Raw genomic sequence first — 16,591 nt, forward strand, 5'->3', positions numbered from 1 at the left:
TGAAAATGAAAGGACAGTGGTCCAAAACTTATGGGATGCAGCAAAAGCAATTTTAAGAGGGAAGTTTATAGCAATACAATCTTACCTCAAACAAGAAAAATCTCAAATTAACAACCTAACCTTATACCTAAAACAACTAGAGAAGAAGAACAAACAAAACCTAAAGTTAGTAAAAGGATGGAAATCATAAAGGTGAGAGCAGAAATAAATGAAATAGAAAAAAAAAACAATTGCAAAATTCAGTTAAACTAAAAGCTGGTTCTTTGGAAAGATAAACAAGATTGATAAACCTTTAGCCAGACTCATCAAGAAAAACAGGAAGAGGACTCAAATCAGTAAAATTTGAAATGAAAAAGGAGAAGTTACAATTGACTCCACAGAAATACCAAGAATCATAAGAGACTACTATGAACAGCTATATGCCAGCAAAATGGACAACCTGGAAGAAATGGACAAATTCTTAGAAAGGTACAGTCTCCCTAGACTGAACCAGGAAGAAATAGAAAATGTGAACAGACCAATCCTCAGCCCTGAAATTGACACTATGATTAAAAATCTCCCAACAAACAAAAATCCAGAACTTGACAGCTTCACAGGTGAATTTAGAGACAAGTTAACACCTATGCTTCTGAACTGTTCCAAAAAGTCTCAGAGGAAGGAAAACTTCCCAACTCATTTTATGAAGCCACCATCACCCTGTTAGCAAAACCAAAGATATCACAATAAAAGAAAATTACAGGCCAGTATCACTGATGAACATAGATGTAGAAATTCTCAACAAAATACTAGCAGTCCATATCCAACAATACATTAAAAGATCATATGCCATGATAAGTAGGATTCACCCCAGGGATGCCAGGATTTTTCAACATCTACAAATCGATCAGTGTGGTACACCATATCATCTCAATAGATGCAGAAAAGGCTTTTGACAAAGTTCAGCTCTCATTTATGATAAAAAATACTCTCCATAAAGTGGGCATAGAGAGTACATACCTCAACATTAAGAAGGCCATATATGACAAACCTACAGCTAGCATCATACTCAGTGATGAAAAGCTGAAAGCATTCCTTCTAAGATCAGGACAAGACAAGGATGTCCCCTCTCACCACTTTTTTAAAAAATTTATTTTAATTGGAGGATAATTACTTTACAATATTGTGATGTTTTTTGCCATACATCAACATGAATCAGCCACGGGTGCACATGTGTCCCCCCCATCCTGAACCCCCCTCCCATACCCCTCCCCACTCCATCCCTCTGGGTTGTCCCAGAGCACTGACTTTGAGTACCCTGCTCCATGCATCTAACTTGCACTGGTCATCTATTTTACATACGGTAATATACATGTCTTAGTGCTGTTCTCAAATCATCCCACCCTCGCCTTCTCCCACATAGTCCAAAAGTCTGTTCTTTACATCTCTCTTTTGCTGTCTTGCATATAGAATCATCTTTACTCTCTTTCTAAATTCCATATACATGTGTTAATATACTGTACTGGTGTTTCTACTTTACTCTGTATAATGGGTCCAGTTTCATCCACCTCACTGGAACTGACTCAAATGCATTCTTTTTTATAGCTGAGTAATACTCCATTGTGTATATGTACCCCAACTTCCTTATCCGTTCATCTGCCGACAGACGTCTAGGTTGCTTCCGTGTCCTAGCTATTGTGAACAGTGCTACAGTGAGCATTGGGGTACATGTGTCTCTTTTGGTTCTGGTTTCCTCAGTGTGTATGCCCAGCAGTGGGATTGCTGGGTCATATGGCAGTTCTATTTCCAATTTTTTTAAGGAATCTCTACACTGTTTTCCATAGTGGCTGTGAAAAGTGAAGTGAAAGTGAAAGTTTCTCAGTCATGCCCAACTCTGTGACCCCATGGACTGTACAGTGCATGGAATTCTCCAGGCCAGAGTACTGGAGGGGTAATCCTGGAGGTAATCCCCTTCTTCAGGGGATCTTCCCAACCCAGGGATCAAACCCAAGACTCCCACATTGCAGGAAGATTCTTTACCAGCTGAGCCACAAGGGAAGCCCAAGAATACTGGAGTGGGTAGCCTATCCCTTCTCCAGTGGATCTTCCTGACCCAGGAATCGAACCAGTGTCTCCTGCATTGCAGGCAGATTCTATACCAACTGAGCTGTCAGGGAAGCCCATACCAGCTTGCATTCCCACCAACAGTGTAAGAGGGTTCCCTTTTCTCCATATCCTCTCCAGCATTTATTGTTTGTAGACTTTTTTTTTTTTTCTGTCTCCCCCGAGGGGAGTGCACCATTCCTGGAAGTACTGCAATACCAGGTCGATGTGTGGAGTGGACGGAGCAAGCTCCTATTCCAACTCCCTGCTCCAAAAATCCATTTAATATATTGTCCTCATGATAGAGGACGTATCAGATATTAAACTGATAAGAACAGATACTATACTTGATCTTAGCCAAAAGGCCGAGAAGCAATGTTTGTAGACTTTTTGATGGCAGTCATGCTGACTGGCATGAGATGATGCCTCATTGTGGTTTTGATTTGCATTTCTCTAATAATGAGTAATGTTGAGCATCTTTTCATGTGTTTATTAGCCATCTGTATGTCTTGTTTGGGGGAAATGTCTGTTTAGTTCTTCCGCCCACTTTTTGATTGGGTTGGTTCATTTTTCTGGTATTGAGCTGCATCACTCTCACCATTTTTATTCAACATAGTTTTGGAAGTTCTAACCACAGCAGTCAGAGAAGAAAAAGAAGTAAAGGTAATCCAGATTGGAAAAGAAGAAGTTAAACTGTCACTGTTTGTGGATGACATGATACTATACATAGAATATGCTACGAGAAAACAACTAGAACTCATCAATGAATTTGGTAAATTCATTTTGCAGGTTACAAAATCAATACACAGAAATCTGTTGCATTTCTATACACTAACAATGAAAGAGCAGAAAGAGAAATTCAAGAAGCAATTCCGTTTACCATTACATCAAAAAGAATAAAATATCTAGAAATAAGCCTGCCTAAGGAGACAAAGGATGAGATGGTTGGATGGTATCACCAACTCAATGGACATGGATTTGGGTAGACTCTGGCAGTTGGTGATGGACAGGGAGGCCTGGCGTGCTGTGGTTCATGGGGTCACAAAGAGTCAGACCTGACTAAGTGACTGAACTGATGATGATGAAGGAGACAAAAGACCTGTACTCCAAAAACTAGAAGATGCTGATGAAATAAATAAAAAAAGACATAAACAGATGGAAAGGTATACCATGTTCGTGTATTGAAAGAATCAATATTGTCAAAATGACTATGCTACCCAAGGGAATCAATAGAGTCAATGCAATCCCTATCAAATTACCAATGGTATTTTTCACAGAAATAGAACAAAGAAGTCTCAAAATTTGTATGGAGACACAAAAGACCACAAATATTCAAAGCAATCTTGAGAAAGAAAAACAGAGCCAGAGGAACCAGGCATCCTGACTTCAGACTATACAAAGCTACAGTCATTAAAACAGTGTGGTACTGGCACAAAAATAGAAGTATAAATCAGTGGAACAGCATACCAAAAAAACCAGAAATAAGCCTATGCACCTGTAGTTAATTAATCTGTAACAAAGGAGGCAAAACTACACAATGTCAGAAAGACAGTCTCTTCCACAAATGGTTCTAGGAAGACTGGAGAGCCACATGTAAAAAAAAAAAATGAAATTAGATTATTCCTTAACTCCATATACAAAAATAAGTCAAAATGTATTAAAGACCTAAATGTTGAACTGGACATTTAAAATCTATTAGAGGAAAACACAGGCAGAATACTCTGACATAAATCACAGCAATATCTTTTTTAGTCCATCCCCCAGAATAATGGAAGTAAAAGAAAAAATAAGTGGGACCTACTTAAACTCGAAAGCTTTTGCATAACAAAGGAAACAATAAAATGAAAAGACAGCCCACAGATTGGGAGAAAATATATGCAAATGATGTGACTGATGAGGGATTAGTCTCCAAAGTTTATAAACAGCTTGTGACACTTAATAGCATCAAAGCAAACAACCCACTCAAAAAATGGGCCACAGACTTGAATAGACATTTCTCTAAAGAGTATATACCAAAAAAAAAATAGTTAAAAAAATAAAGAGTATATACAGATGGCCAATAGGCACATGAAAAGATATTCAGTATTGTTAGTTAGTAGAGAAATGCAAATCAAAACTACAATGAGATATCACCTCACACTCAAAAAATTCACAAATGCTGGAGAGAGTGTGGAGAGAAAAGAACCCTCCTGCACTGTTGGTGGGAATGTTAATTGGTACACCCACTATGGAGAACAGTATGGAGGTTCCTCAAAAAACTAAAAACAGAGCTACTATATGACCCTGCAGTCCTATTCCTGAGAATCCATGTCCAGAGAAAAACATGGCCCCAAAAGATACATGCACCCCATTGTTCTTTGCAGTACTGTTTACAATAGCCAGGACATGGAAACAACCTAAATATACGTCGACAGAAGAATGGATAAAGAAGATGTGGTACATACATACAATGGAATATGACTCAGCCATTAAAAAGAATGAAATAAGGCCATTTACAACAACATGGATGGACCTAGACAGTGTTGTACTGAGTTAAGTAAATCAGACAGAAAAGAAGAAATATCATATGATATCTGTTATATCTAGAATCTAAAAAGTAATGATACAAATGAACTTACTTACCAAACAGAAAGAGACTCACAGATTAGAAATGAACTCATGGTTGCAGGAGGGGGAAATAATAGTTAAGGACTTTGGGAAGGTCATGTATACTCGGCTATATTTAAAATGGATAAGCAACAAAAACCTATTGTATAGCACATGGAACTCTGCTCAATGTTATGTGCCAGCCTGGATGGGAAAGGGGTTTGGAGGAGAAATGTACTTAATTGTTCAGTCATGTCCGACTCTTTGCAACCCCATGGACTGAAGCCCGCCAGGCTTCTCTGTCCATGGGGATTTTCCAGGCCAGAATATTGGAGTAGGTTGCCATGCCTTCCTCCAGGGGATCTTCCCAACCCAGGGATCAAACCCAGGTCTCCCGCATTGGAGACAGATTCTTTACCATCAGAGCCACCAGGGAAGCCCAAGAATACTGGAGTGGGTAGCCTATCCCTTCTCCAGGGGACCTTCCTGACTCAGGAATTAAACTGGTGTCTCCTGCATTACAGGTGGATTCTTTAGCAGCTGAGCTATGGATACATGTATATATATGGCTAAGTCCCTTCACTGTTCACCTAAAACTATCACAACATTGTTAGTCGGCTATACCCAATACAAAATGTTTCTGGTGTTAAAAAATAATAATAATAATGAAATTTTTTTAAAAGGGAAAAAAAAAAAGAACTGGCAAATTTGTGCACACACATACACACAAAAAAATCATCATAATCCCTCTGCTGAAATTTAAGAAGCACTTTAGCTTTATCAGATAACATACCAAAGCAATAATTAGTATGTAATTTTCTGAATAGATGGCTAGTGCTGGAATTCTCCAGGCAAGAGCACTGGAGTGGGTTGCCATTTCCTTCTCCAGGTTATCTTCCCAACCCAGGGATTGAACCCGGGTCTCCTGCATTGCAGACAGATTCTTTACCAACTGATCCACTAGGGAAGCCCCTCTCCATTTTATACCAGTTTTTATTAGCTTGTTGATTTCACAGAGTGGCATTTTCTAACTTTGAACTCTATCTTTAAAAACATCACATCTCTCTTATAGTCACTATTAAGGATCTGCAGAGTCCAAATCTAAAGGCATATTTTAAGGCATGAGATTATTTCATATAATTCCCAAGTGATTAATTCATTGCATGCCTTAATAACATTTCCCTGGTCACACTTTATTGGAAGAAAATGCTTTTGAATAAATGAAAAGGGATAGGGAAAGGAGCAATAGAAGTCAGTCTAGATAAGGAATATCATTTGCAGGTATATCATTCTGTTGGTTATCTGATTTACAGGTGAAATAACTAAGGAACCAGAATGATAAATGTACAATTAGGACTACATTGAGATAGAATTTTATTTTTTCTATTTCTGTACAAAACCAAAACAGTCAACTCCATTAAAAATCAAGTTGTCCTTATTGCCTGGAATTGTGTGGTTATGGCACTTGCCTTCTTACTGAATTCCCTTGGCCAGATGGTTCTTCCTGGTAGCTTGAGGTTAGTTGATGTTCTAAATAATGACGATATCACAGTATTTAAGTGAAGCCAGAGATAGAATCCACAGGCCAGGCCATATATTATGTGGCACTTGCTACTTTCCATGTGTTTCTCTTTGAAACATGAGACATTTTATGTTTGTTTATCTGGGGGTCTAAACATCTGTTTTCTTACAGAAGGATCATGTTCCAGCACTTTTGGGAATGGCAACAGCTCATATGATCTTGAAACAAACTCCCCGGGCCCGAAATCAGCTGAAGCGGATTGCAAAAATGAACTGGAATCCTATTGATGCTGAGGACTTTGAGAGGAGTTGGCTGCTGCTTGCCGATATTTATATTCAGTCAGCAAAATATGACATGGCCGAGGATCTGATAAAACGGTGCCTGAGGCATAACAGGGTAGGTGCTGAGCTGAGTCATGTCCAACTCTGCAACCCCGTGGGCTGCAGCCTGCCAGGCTTCTCTGTCCGTGGGGATTCTCCAGGCAAAAACACTGGAGTGGGCTACCATGCCCTCCTCCAAGGGATCTTCCCAACCCAGGGATCAAACCCAGGTCTCCTGCATTGCAGGCGGATTCTTTACCGTCTGAGCCACCAGGGAAGCCCAAGAATACTGGAGTGGGTGGGTAGCCTGTCCTTTCTCCAGGGGATCTTCCCGACCCAGGAATCGAACTGGAGTCTCCTGCATTGCAGGCAAATCTTTTACCAGCTGAGCTGCCAGGGAAGCCCACGGGGTAGGAGACTGAGGAGGAAAGAATGATTGTTAGCCATGGTTGTATAAACATTCTATAATAGACTTTAGAGAGTATTGGTCCATTTCTAGGGATTTCTCTGTGTTTTGGGAAAATTAAATGTTTATTTCTACCACAATCAGGATATAAACATTAATAATAAGCTATTTGCCCTTGAAAATAAAATAAAGATGTATGCAGTTTCAAGTTTCAGCTGTGGTTTGCCCTACTTAGCAAAAGTGTTTTGGAATGTCAAGCATTTGCCTGTGATTATCCATCTCATCCCAGAACTAATGAAAATTGCAGAAGAACATTAATTGCGGACGTCTGTCCCTCCTATTAAATACTCCTGATGAATTTACTGCAGCTGCATGTTGTTTTCACATTATTAGAATACACTCTGCATAATATATTTTATGGGGGAAGTCTTTTCAGCATTTGATTTGTTTAATAAAATGTCTTTATTATTAGGTATAAAATTGAAAATCTTGAAGTCCTTAGAATTTAAGGCTCTTTATGAACAGTGCATTTTGGTGTTTAATTGCCCCCAAAAGGATGTCTTTTTATGACCTTTTTTAAGAATGTTCCTATTTACTGAGAAATAATTGTGCTCAACTTAGAAACTTAAGGGTATTTATCTTTATGGATTCTTATCAGTTACTTCAAAGTCTTAATCACAGTAAATCTATGGTTTATTCTCTTTGAGCCAATTAGAATTCAAAATGGATCATTTGTTTTTTAAAGAGAAGTCATGAGCACCTAATACTATTAAGCTAATTTTTTTAGAGACTTGAAAAACCAAAAGTATTAAGACATTTATCAACTTATGGTTTGTGCATGTGATTTAAGCTACACTGGCCTTAAGAAAACACAATACTTATTAATAGACTTTAAAAAATCTAAATTGCCAAATAACTGACCTCTGTAAGTAAGATTTCATGGGAATTAAGGTTTTGATACAGGTAGAATTTCAATTTGCCAGAACTCAGACAGCAGTACATTGCATGGTTGAACATGACGGCTGATTTAGAGGTTGAACACGATGGTTATTTAGGCATGTCCATATGGGAAGCATGAGATTCAGGAACGAGAGCTTAGAAACTTTGAATTATATAATTTAAAAATGGAGATCATCCAGATCCTGGGCAGGAAATGTACAAGATACGACTAGACCATCCTGTCATACCAGATGGCAAGGAAGCTATCAGAGATGATTGGAGTCATGTCAGGGACTGAAGAGCCAACTCAAGGACACTCTCGCTAGCCGAAGCTGAGACACTTCAGGCATCAGTGATGACTGCATTGAGTAACACACCAAATAGGTTTAAATCCATGAGTTTACAAAGATATAACAAAGAAAAGAAAAAAAAAAACCTAATTGTTCACCACTGAAATATGCTAATAAACTATTATACTATTATTTCTAAAGCTGGCAAGTAAAGGGAAAGAATTAAGTATCTCTCCTGCCATTTCTGTGTGAATAATACTGCTGGGAAATGAAATGATGGAAAAGGAGATGTTTCTCATTATAGATGTTGTCCAGCTGATGAAGCAATGAGGAAAGAATGATAGAATGTCAATATTTTCCAACCATTTTGAATTAATGAATGGGTATAACATCACAGGACATTATGTGCCTCCTGAGTAAAGAACACACGATCTGACAGAGTCAGACTGGGGGTGAGACCAGTGAAACACTCACTCTGGGTCCAAACTGTAAAGGGACCCTTAATGTAATTATCTTAAGTGATCCTGCCATAACAAAGTATCAGACTGGGTGGCTTATAAACAACAGAAGTTTATTCTCACAGTTTTGTTAATAGATGCTGGAGTCTGCAATCAGGGTGCCAGCATGATTGGGTTCTGGTGATGGCCCACATCCCTGTTGCAGACTACTGAGTTCTCCTTGTGTCCTCACAGGGCAGAAAAAAGAGAGTAGGAGAGCTCTCTGGGCTCCTTTTTTATAAGGGCACTAATTCCATTCAGGAGGGCTCCACCCAAATGACCCTCCCCAAAGCCTCACTTCCTAATACCGTCACATTGGATGTTAGGATTTCAGCATATAAATTTAGGGGGACATAAACACTCAGTACATCACATCAAGATGCATGATATTTATGCAGTATTTTTTAAAAATTAAAAAAAAGTATCAAAATGTGAAACAAGATCTTACAGTGCTATGCTCAGCTATATTGAAGCCTTCAGCAAAAGGGTAAATGTGTATGTACCCTGATCCCATGTTTATATTTTTTAATGGTTAATAGTTTTCATGAAAATATTAGTGGTGTATCTTCTTGAATTAAAGGAAAGTGAAATTACAGTAAATAGAAAAATAACATAAAAATAACAAACAACATATGAGTTATAATATACCTACTTTTCTGTTTTTCAAATTTTTTAAAATTAACATTCTGGGGAAAAAATAGCCATTATAAGATACCTAAAAACATGTATGCGGCATTGTGCATTTTTTCTTTTTCCTGAGGAGCAGTGTGGCTTGGCAGAGCAGTGGTCTATGAAGTAAGTAGCTTCATCTCTTTCCCCCAAATCAAAATCAGATCCAAACCTCTAGATCTAATACAATTTCCAGGAAATATCAATGACATAGGAATGTATTATATAACTACCACAAGGATGCACTCAACTAAATCTGGCTGTGAGAAACTCTAGGATAAACATTCATTTTTTTCCTACATTTAATTGCAAGGAAAGAGAGAGACAGAGAGGAAACCTCTAGATCAAAAGGAAGCTTAGGGACATTTCAAACCAGTCACAGTGTGTGAGCCTTATTTAGATCCTCATCCTGACAAGCAAACAAAAAATCATGTTAAGGCTATTTGAAATTTGAATAGTGACTATATATTTGGTAATGTCAAGGAGTTGTTATATTTTAGGTATGATAATTTGTGGTTATGATTAAAGAAAGTCCTTATTTTAAAGAGATATACTAAAATATTTATCACTGCAGTGATATAGTATCTGAGGATTTTTTTGTCTGACAATACAGAGGGACAAATATGGGGTAGAAGTGAGACGGTATTAGGCATTAATTGTTAAAGAAATGGATTCATGGGGTCCATTATACTGTTATTTCTATATCTGTTAAAATTATTTGTAATAAAAAGTGTTAAGTATATGTATAAAACATGTCCTTCCCTCTCACCCAGAAATCCTGATTCTGGGATGGGGGCTTGGCATCAGAATCTTTTTAAGTCCCATAGATGATGTGATTGCATAGCCAAGACTGAAAACCACTGTTTTATGGGCCATTTAAATAAGTTAATATGACTGACCTCTATAGTCATAAGCACTCCATAAAATCTCACTGATATCAAGCTTAATCTATTGACACGTCTTGTATTTATTTTCAGTCATGCTGCAAAGCTTATGAATATATGGGCTACATTATGGAAAAAGAGCAAGCATATATGGATGCTGCCTTAAACTATGAGATGGCATGGAAACATAGCAACCAGACAAATCCAGCAGTAGGTGAGTTTAAAGTTTGAGCACTAGGTTTTCACCGGAAACGTGGGTTTTATGTGTAAACCTTCATTTAAATGAATTTGATTTTCTTGTTAAGGAGAAAATATACATTAACAGCCAGCATCCTTTGTCATTCCTGAAAAATAAATTGTACATTCATAATAGATTATTAGCTACTAATTTATTACATATAGTTTGCTGAGATTCAGACACGACCTCAGTTGCCTTAGAGGACTTCTAATCTAATTCTGCCCCCTTTCTCCCTGCACCCTCTAATTGAAAAATGTAATACTGTGGGAGAAAGTGTTCATTGTGAAAGAAGTGAGAAAAACATTGCATTAAATCAAGTTCTGCTGGTTGCTTTACTACAGAACTTCTCAAAGACTCTAAGCCCTAATATGCATTGTGGTGGATATCACGCAGAGAACACATTTCCCACGAGAAGTTGACTATGGAACTTTTTTTTCCCCTGAGCATCTGGATGTAACATCATCCTGTCCCAGTGGTAGACTATTGGTTTGAGGAAGGCTGGTCGCCAACGTCCCTAACAGATGGGCGGCACCTGGAATATACTTGGTAACCACTGACACCCGCGTTGTGAGGGAGCTCACCCCCAGGCTTCTCTTTCTTTGTGTGGAGCTGAAAGCAGCTTCATTGACACTGCCCTGTCTGTTCTCTGGAGCAGCCCACAGAGTTCTTCCCCGCTTATACATAATGGCCCTCAAACTGCAAACTCCATCATGTCTCTCCTGTTTCTCGCCAGACAGTTCTCAGGCGCTTCTTCATTCTTCCCAAGACTTGCTATCAAGTCTTTCGCCCTCCTTGCTGTCTCCTGAAAACTCTCAAATAGTATTTCCCAAACTTGCTTTGGAATGCCGGGTGAGATACTGATAGTTAACTTCTTTAAAAAAGAGTTGACCGTGAAGAGATTAGATTTCATGGCCAAATAAGTTTGGAAAAGGCTGTTCTTTTTGTCCATGTCCCTCCTGATCTGTTGTACTAGAAATGAAAAAATTGTTAAGTGTGATTTAAGAATGAATTGTATGTATAATGAAGCTTTTTTTTTTAAATGAGGCATTGAGTAGTTGATAATTCAACTCAAGATGACATCTGTCTTTTTAGCATCTGTGTCACGGTAATGACTCAGATTTAATCTACAGTCACATAGGTCATCTTCTGCTGTCAGTTCAGGACTTCCCCTACCTTTTATTTTTCTCAGGTCTGTTATTTTACTAGACTTGTTCAGAGCACAGAAACTAATTTGTAGACAGTATTTTTCCTTCTCAGGTTTTGTTCATGTTACAGAATAAATTCCGCTTGTAATATGAAAATTCCTTAAAATCCTTAAAATATATGTAATTCCGATGCTTTATTCCCCAGAAGGAATGCAATTAGAAGTTTAGTTATTTAAATACTCTGTTCCTTCAAAGACCAGCAAATAGATTCCAGGTCACTCATTCTTTCATTGTGTTCTCTTTGAACTTTATAGGTGATTTTATCAGTTCCTCTGACCTCTCTTTAACAGACATTTCTCTGAGGCTCTCAATTAATTCTTACAGTTTCTTTTTTTAAGATTATCATTGCATCCAGTACTCCCAGCCTTTCTGGCCAAGTTCACGATGCAGTTTTTTCATTTGTCAGGAAATCCTAAAAATCATAGTTGTGTTCTTTTCATAGAATTCAAGCCTGAGCGCTGTCACTGTGAATGACACTAGGAACTGAGGCCCACTGCGAGGAGAACATAGCCGTGTTTCTGTCTTCACAGTCGTTCCCGGGTTACGTTGACAGTCACTGGGCTGTTTACACTGTTGGTGCTTTTGTTTTCTTGCTTTCAGGAGCTCAGGCTCTCTCCCCCCATTTTTTTTTTTTCCTGATTACACAGAGTTGAATTCTTAGAAGCCTGACAGGTGTAATGAAGCTGTGGTACACATGTTCTTTGCCATGTGTAGCTCTTCATTTCCTCTCTAAAGTTCTTTTTTGCAGGAAATGATCTATCGAGTTTGTTTCAATATGACAACTTTCTGCTTCTACTTTAGTGTATCACAGTTAAAAAAAAAAACATTAGTATTTGTGTGGTACTCTGAAATTTTTTAAAGCACTTCACAAGTATTTCATTTGATCTTTAAATTTACATTAAGAGATGAGCAGGGTTATTTTTCCCATTTTTGGATGCAGAAACTTGAAATTGACAGCTAACGGTGACTTGCCTAAGGTCTCAAAGTTAGTCAGGAAACCGGAAGCCAAAAGTTATATCCAGGTTATTTTGGTTCTAGTTTCCATATTTGGCATGACATGTTTAAGTTGTTTTCCTTTTTAAATGTCACAAACTATTTATTATTCTGTTTTATAATTCCTTTCCTATGATATCAAGGTTACCTCTCTGATACTGTGTTCATCTTGGACTTTTCTAATTGTGTATGTGTTTGTGTGTGTGAATTGAATGCTGTGAATTTTAGATAATTTCTATTCCTTCCTTCTTGCTACCATGATTGCATTAGCCAATAATTCTTTTAATTAAAACATTGTTTTGAAATTCTAAAAATTTTCTTCAAGGGTCCTTTGATTAAAGTCCAAGAGCAGCATTCAAATTTCCTTTTAATATTTTTACGTGGTAAAGCAAAATATATTTATTAGTTACATATTATTTTACATTGTGTTATATCTTATTTATTGAATCTACTTTTTTATCTCCTTAGTTTGCTTATTACTAAAGAAACTAAGGAGATGAAATTAGCATTCTTATTACAGAACAACAGTTATTTAAGAATGTATTAAAACTTTCTTCAAAAATGTCAGTATTTGGACTTCCTGGTAGTCCAGCTGTTTAAGAATCTGCCTGCCAATGCAGGGGACATGGGTTCCATCCCTGGTCTGGGGATATTCCACATGCTGCAGGGCAACTAAGCCCATGCAGCAACTTCTGAGGCCGCGCACCTAGAACCTGTACTCCACAACGGGAGAAACCACCGCAGTGAGAAGCCCACACCCCGCAACTGAAGAGCAGCTCCTGCTCATCTCACCGAGAGAAAGCCCACTCATTGCAGTTACTAGAGAAAGCATGTGCCCAGTAAGACCCAGCACAGCCAAAAAGAAATAACTAAAAATGTTAAATAAATGAATAACCCTTGCAATGTGCCATTTCAACATCACATGTGGCTGACGTGGCCGTCTAATGACTAATGCTCTGCCTCTGAGTCAGCCCCCTGCTGCAGTGCCCTCTGCTCCTCCAGCGCTCCAGGTCCATTTGGCTGCCGCGTCTCCCTCTGCCACTGGCCTTTCCGTGGGCAGTTCTCTTTGCCCAACAGATTTCTCTCTTCCCACCCCTTTGGCCTACATTATGCCTCTTCCTTCAGGTTTCACACATTGCCTGACACCCACCCCAGATTTCTTATTACAGTGCTCTTCGCCTGTGCCTTTATTTCATAGCATTTATCTCAGTTCTGAAATCATTCATGTACTTCCATAATTACCTAAATAACTTATGTTCTTTCCTAACAGTATGTAAACCTCAGGCACCAGTTTGCCTGATGTGTTAAGTACATCAGTACTGTATAAAGGAATAGCTGTGTTATCACTTACTGCTCTGTGATCAGTTTTTACTGTAATCTGAAACAAATGGGGCTTTTCTAGTAAGTTGCAAAACCATATTTGTGGGATGGCTGGCCATCTTGTAGCCCAACGGTGGTCCCTTGTTCCAACTCCATTTTCTCTGGTACCTGTTCTCCTTTTATATCACTCCACCTTCTGTTATCTTATCGTTTCTATCACAGTACAGTCATCACCCTCCACTAAGAGTTCTCTAATATTAGCATAAGCAAACAAAGGAGGAAGCCATGAAAGGTAATACTAACACTGTGCTCTATAAATAAATAATACTATATCATTGCTGGGGGTTTTGTCTTTACAGGATACAAACTGGCATTTAATTACTTGAAAGCAAAAAGATATGTGGATGCAATTGACGTATGTCACCAGGTAACACTTAAATTTATATTTCTTAAAATTTTTCAGATGTGCTATTTCCTACTTTTGTTTAATATCAAGTTGTACGTGAATAGAGATAGAGGATGTACTATTTTGGTTCAATGCCTCGTCGGATACATCTGGAAGAAATTACCAGTTTTCAAAGTTTAGAAAATAAAGTTTACTTAAATCAAAAACATGTTTTTAATTAGGACTCAAATAAGGTTTGTCAATTTAAAGAAGGAGGCTAGAGGAGAAGCATGTTAAACAAACTTAATCCTTAATTCAGAAAATATCTGAAGATTATTATAGATTCTCCAGGTCATTGTTCTGAATAGAAGTTCTTATGTTTGTGTCCAAGTCTGGTTATTAGAGGATTCAGATTTATAAATTAAAGAGGTATTTTTGTCATTTAGAAGCCATACAGTTACACTTCTGTCATTGATTTCTGGGCTTCCCTGATGGCTCAGGCAGTAAAGACTCTGCTTGCAACGCAGGAGACCGGAGTTTGATCCCTGAGTTTCAAAGATCCGCTGGAGAAGGGAATGACGACTCCAGTTTTATTGCTTGGAGAATTCTATGGACAGAGGAACCTTGCAGGCTATAGTCCATGGGTTGCAAAGCAGCAGACATGATTGAGCAACTGACAATTGATTTCTGACTAAATGATCCCTTGCTAAATGACAAATTTTTGAGTCGCAGTTTTAGAATTTGCAATTTCTTTATATATACATTATCCCATTGATATTCATACAAGGCATTGTACTAAATGTTGTTGGGAGCTCCAAGAAAAGCACCTTAGTAGAGAATTATGTAGTGTACCTTATCCCAGATAACTGTGTCAGCATCATTGTGGTGAATACTTGGCTCCAGTGATTGCTATTGATTACTGAGTCTCTATGTAAGGCAACATTTCACATTAAGGTTAAGGTTATATATTAGAGTCATTTGTGGAGTTTTGATTTTTCTTTCTTTATGACTATCACCCTACTCTTCAACTCAGTAGACCTGGAAATTTGTATGTTTCAAAATCATTCCAGGTAAATCTGATGTGTACCCCTGGGTAAACATATCTCTAAGGATTTGTTAAATATCATGTATAAATAGCTAAATTTTAAAAAGTATCTTAAATCATTGATCATAATTGTTTTCTATAACTGATCTATTAAGTAAATAATTATATCTTGTATTTTCCACATGTAGTGGTACATTTTTACCATTTTCATCTAACTGCTGTTAATAGAAATAGGTCATCATGTCACATCTCGGATGTCACCTTTAAAAAGTGTTGTATTTGCAATATTATTATAATGTAATCTCAACTGTAATGCCATTGCTAGTAAGTTTTGTGGCTCCCCAGTTCTTGATAATGAATTATAAGTTTTTGTTTTATTGTTTGTGTGTTTGCAGGTTCTTGAAGCACATCCAACTTACCCCAAAATCAGAAAGGATATACTTGATAAGGCTCGCACATCTTTAAGACCTTGAAAATTATTTTAACTTTTCAAAGCAAGAAATGGAAAGAATCTGAGTTCTTCCAGTACAAAATAGGTTTAAGCTAATACTTTGTATTAGAAAGCATACTTTCTCCAGCAGAGGCTGCTGTTGCATTTAAATAGAAACACTGTGTTAAATGGATGTCTTCAGATGAGAAAGTGAATGAGAGCTGGTTTATTTAATTGACTCTCTTGATTAGGTGCAGATTTGGTGTTTCTGTGGTAAAGATTATATAACCCATTTCTATAAAGAATATTTTGTTAAAATCTAGATAGTTAAGTATCCTATATCTTTTCTAAGTGATATTGTTTCTTTCAAGAAATATGTTTAAAATACTGTTGGTCTCTGTTAAACATTTTTGTGATATTCTGTTATTTCAAAGGTTTGAGTAAGTGTCCATGTGAATATTTATAAAAAAGAAAACATATTTTTAATAAACATTTTATGAAATTTATGAACTCAAAACACATGGTGAGTTTTGCAAATTCAGGGTAAACTACCCATGTCAATGCATAGTATTACAGAAACTGACTTTCTTAGAAGAATCTTTTGGAAAAGTATAAAGAGTGTTTGTGAGTTCCCCTTCTTTGTTGAATTGATTCTTCTTGCTTTTAATGCCAGTGAGGTTCTTTTAAGAAATAACCAGTACCTTAAATTAAATAGGTAGACCTTTATAACAATATTTAACCTTAGCCCAAAGACAAGGTCTTTTGGTGTAACTTTAGACACTG

General features: G+C 37.4%; 1 protein-coding gene and 1 non-coding gene across 3 annotated transcripts in view; one reads left to right on the plus strand and one right to left on the minus strand.

Annotated features, from left to right (window-relative positions):
- The window catches only part of TTC21B (tetratricopeptide repeat domain 21B), an 88,055-nt gene extending 71,730 nt beyond the window's left edge, over positions 1–16,325 (plus strand). For both annotated transcript variants that reach the window (XM_061135712.1, XM_061135713.1), the window contains 4 exons: positions 6,359–6,583; positions 10,286–10,406; positions 14,308–14,375; positions 15,774–16,325. In XM_061135712.1, coding sequence (XP_060991695.1) covers positions 6,359–6,583; positions 10,286–10,406; positions 14,308–14,375; positions 15,774–15,851 — 492 coding nt within the window. In that variant the 3' untranslated portion in view covers positions 15,852–16,325. The remainder of the gene's footprint in view (positions 1–6,358; positions 6,584–10,285; positions 10,407–14,307; positions 14,376–15,773) is intronic.
- LOC133051382 (U2 spliceosomal RNA) lies at positions 2,265–2,456 on the minus strand. The gene has a single exon (XR_009691869.1). It is a non-coding gene; the product is annotated as a U2 spliceosomal RNA (small nuclear RNA).
- Positions 16,326–16,591: the final 266 nt, after the last annotated feature.

The sequence above is a fragment of the Dama dama genome, chromosome 33, assembly GCF_033118175.1.
Source record: "Dama dama isolate Ldn47 chromosome 33, ASM3311817v1, whole genome shotgun sequence".
In the NCBI taxonomy this organism is placed as follows: domain Eukaryota; kingdom Metazoa; phylum Chordata; class Mammalia; order Artiodactyla; family Cervidae; genus Dama; species Dama dama.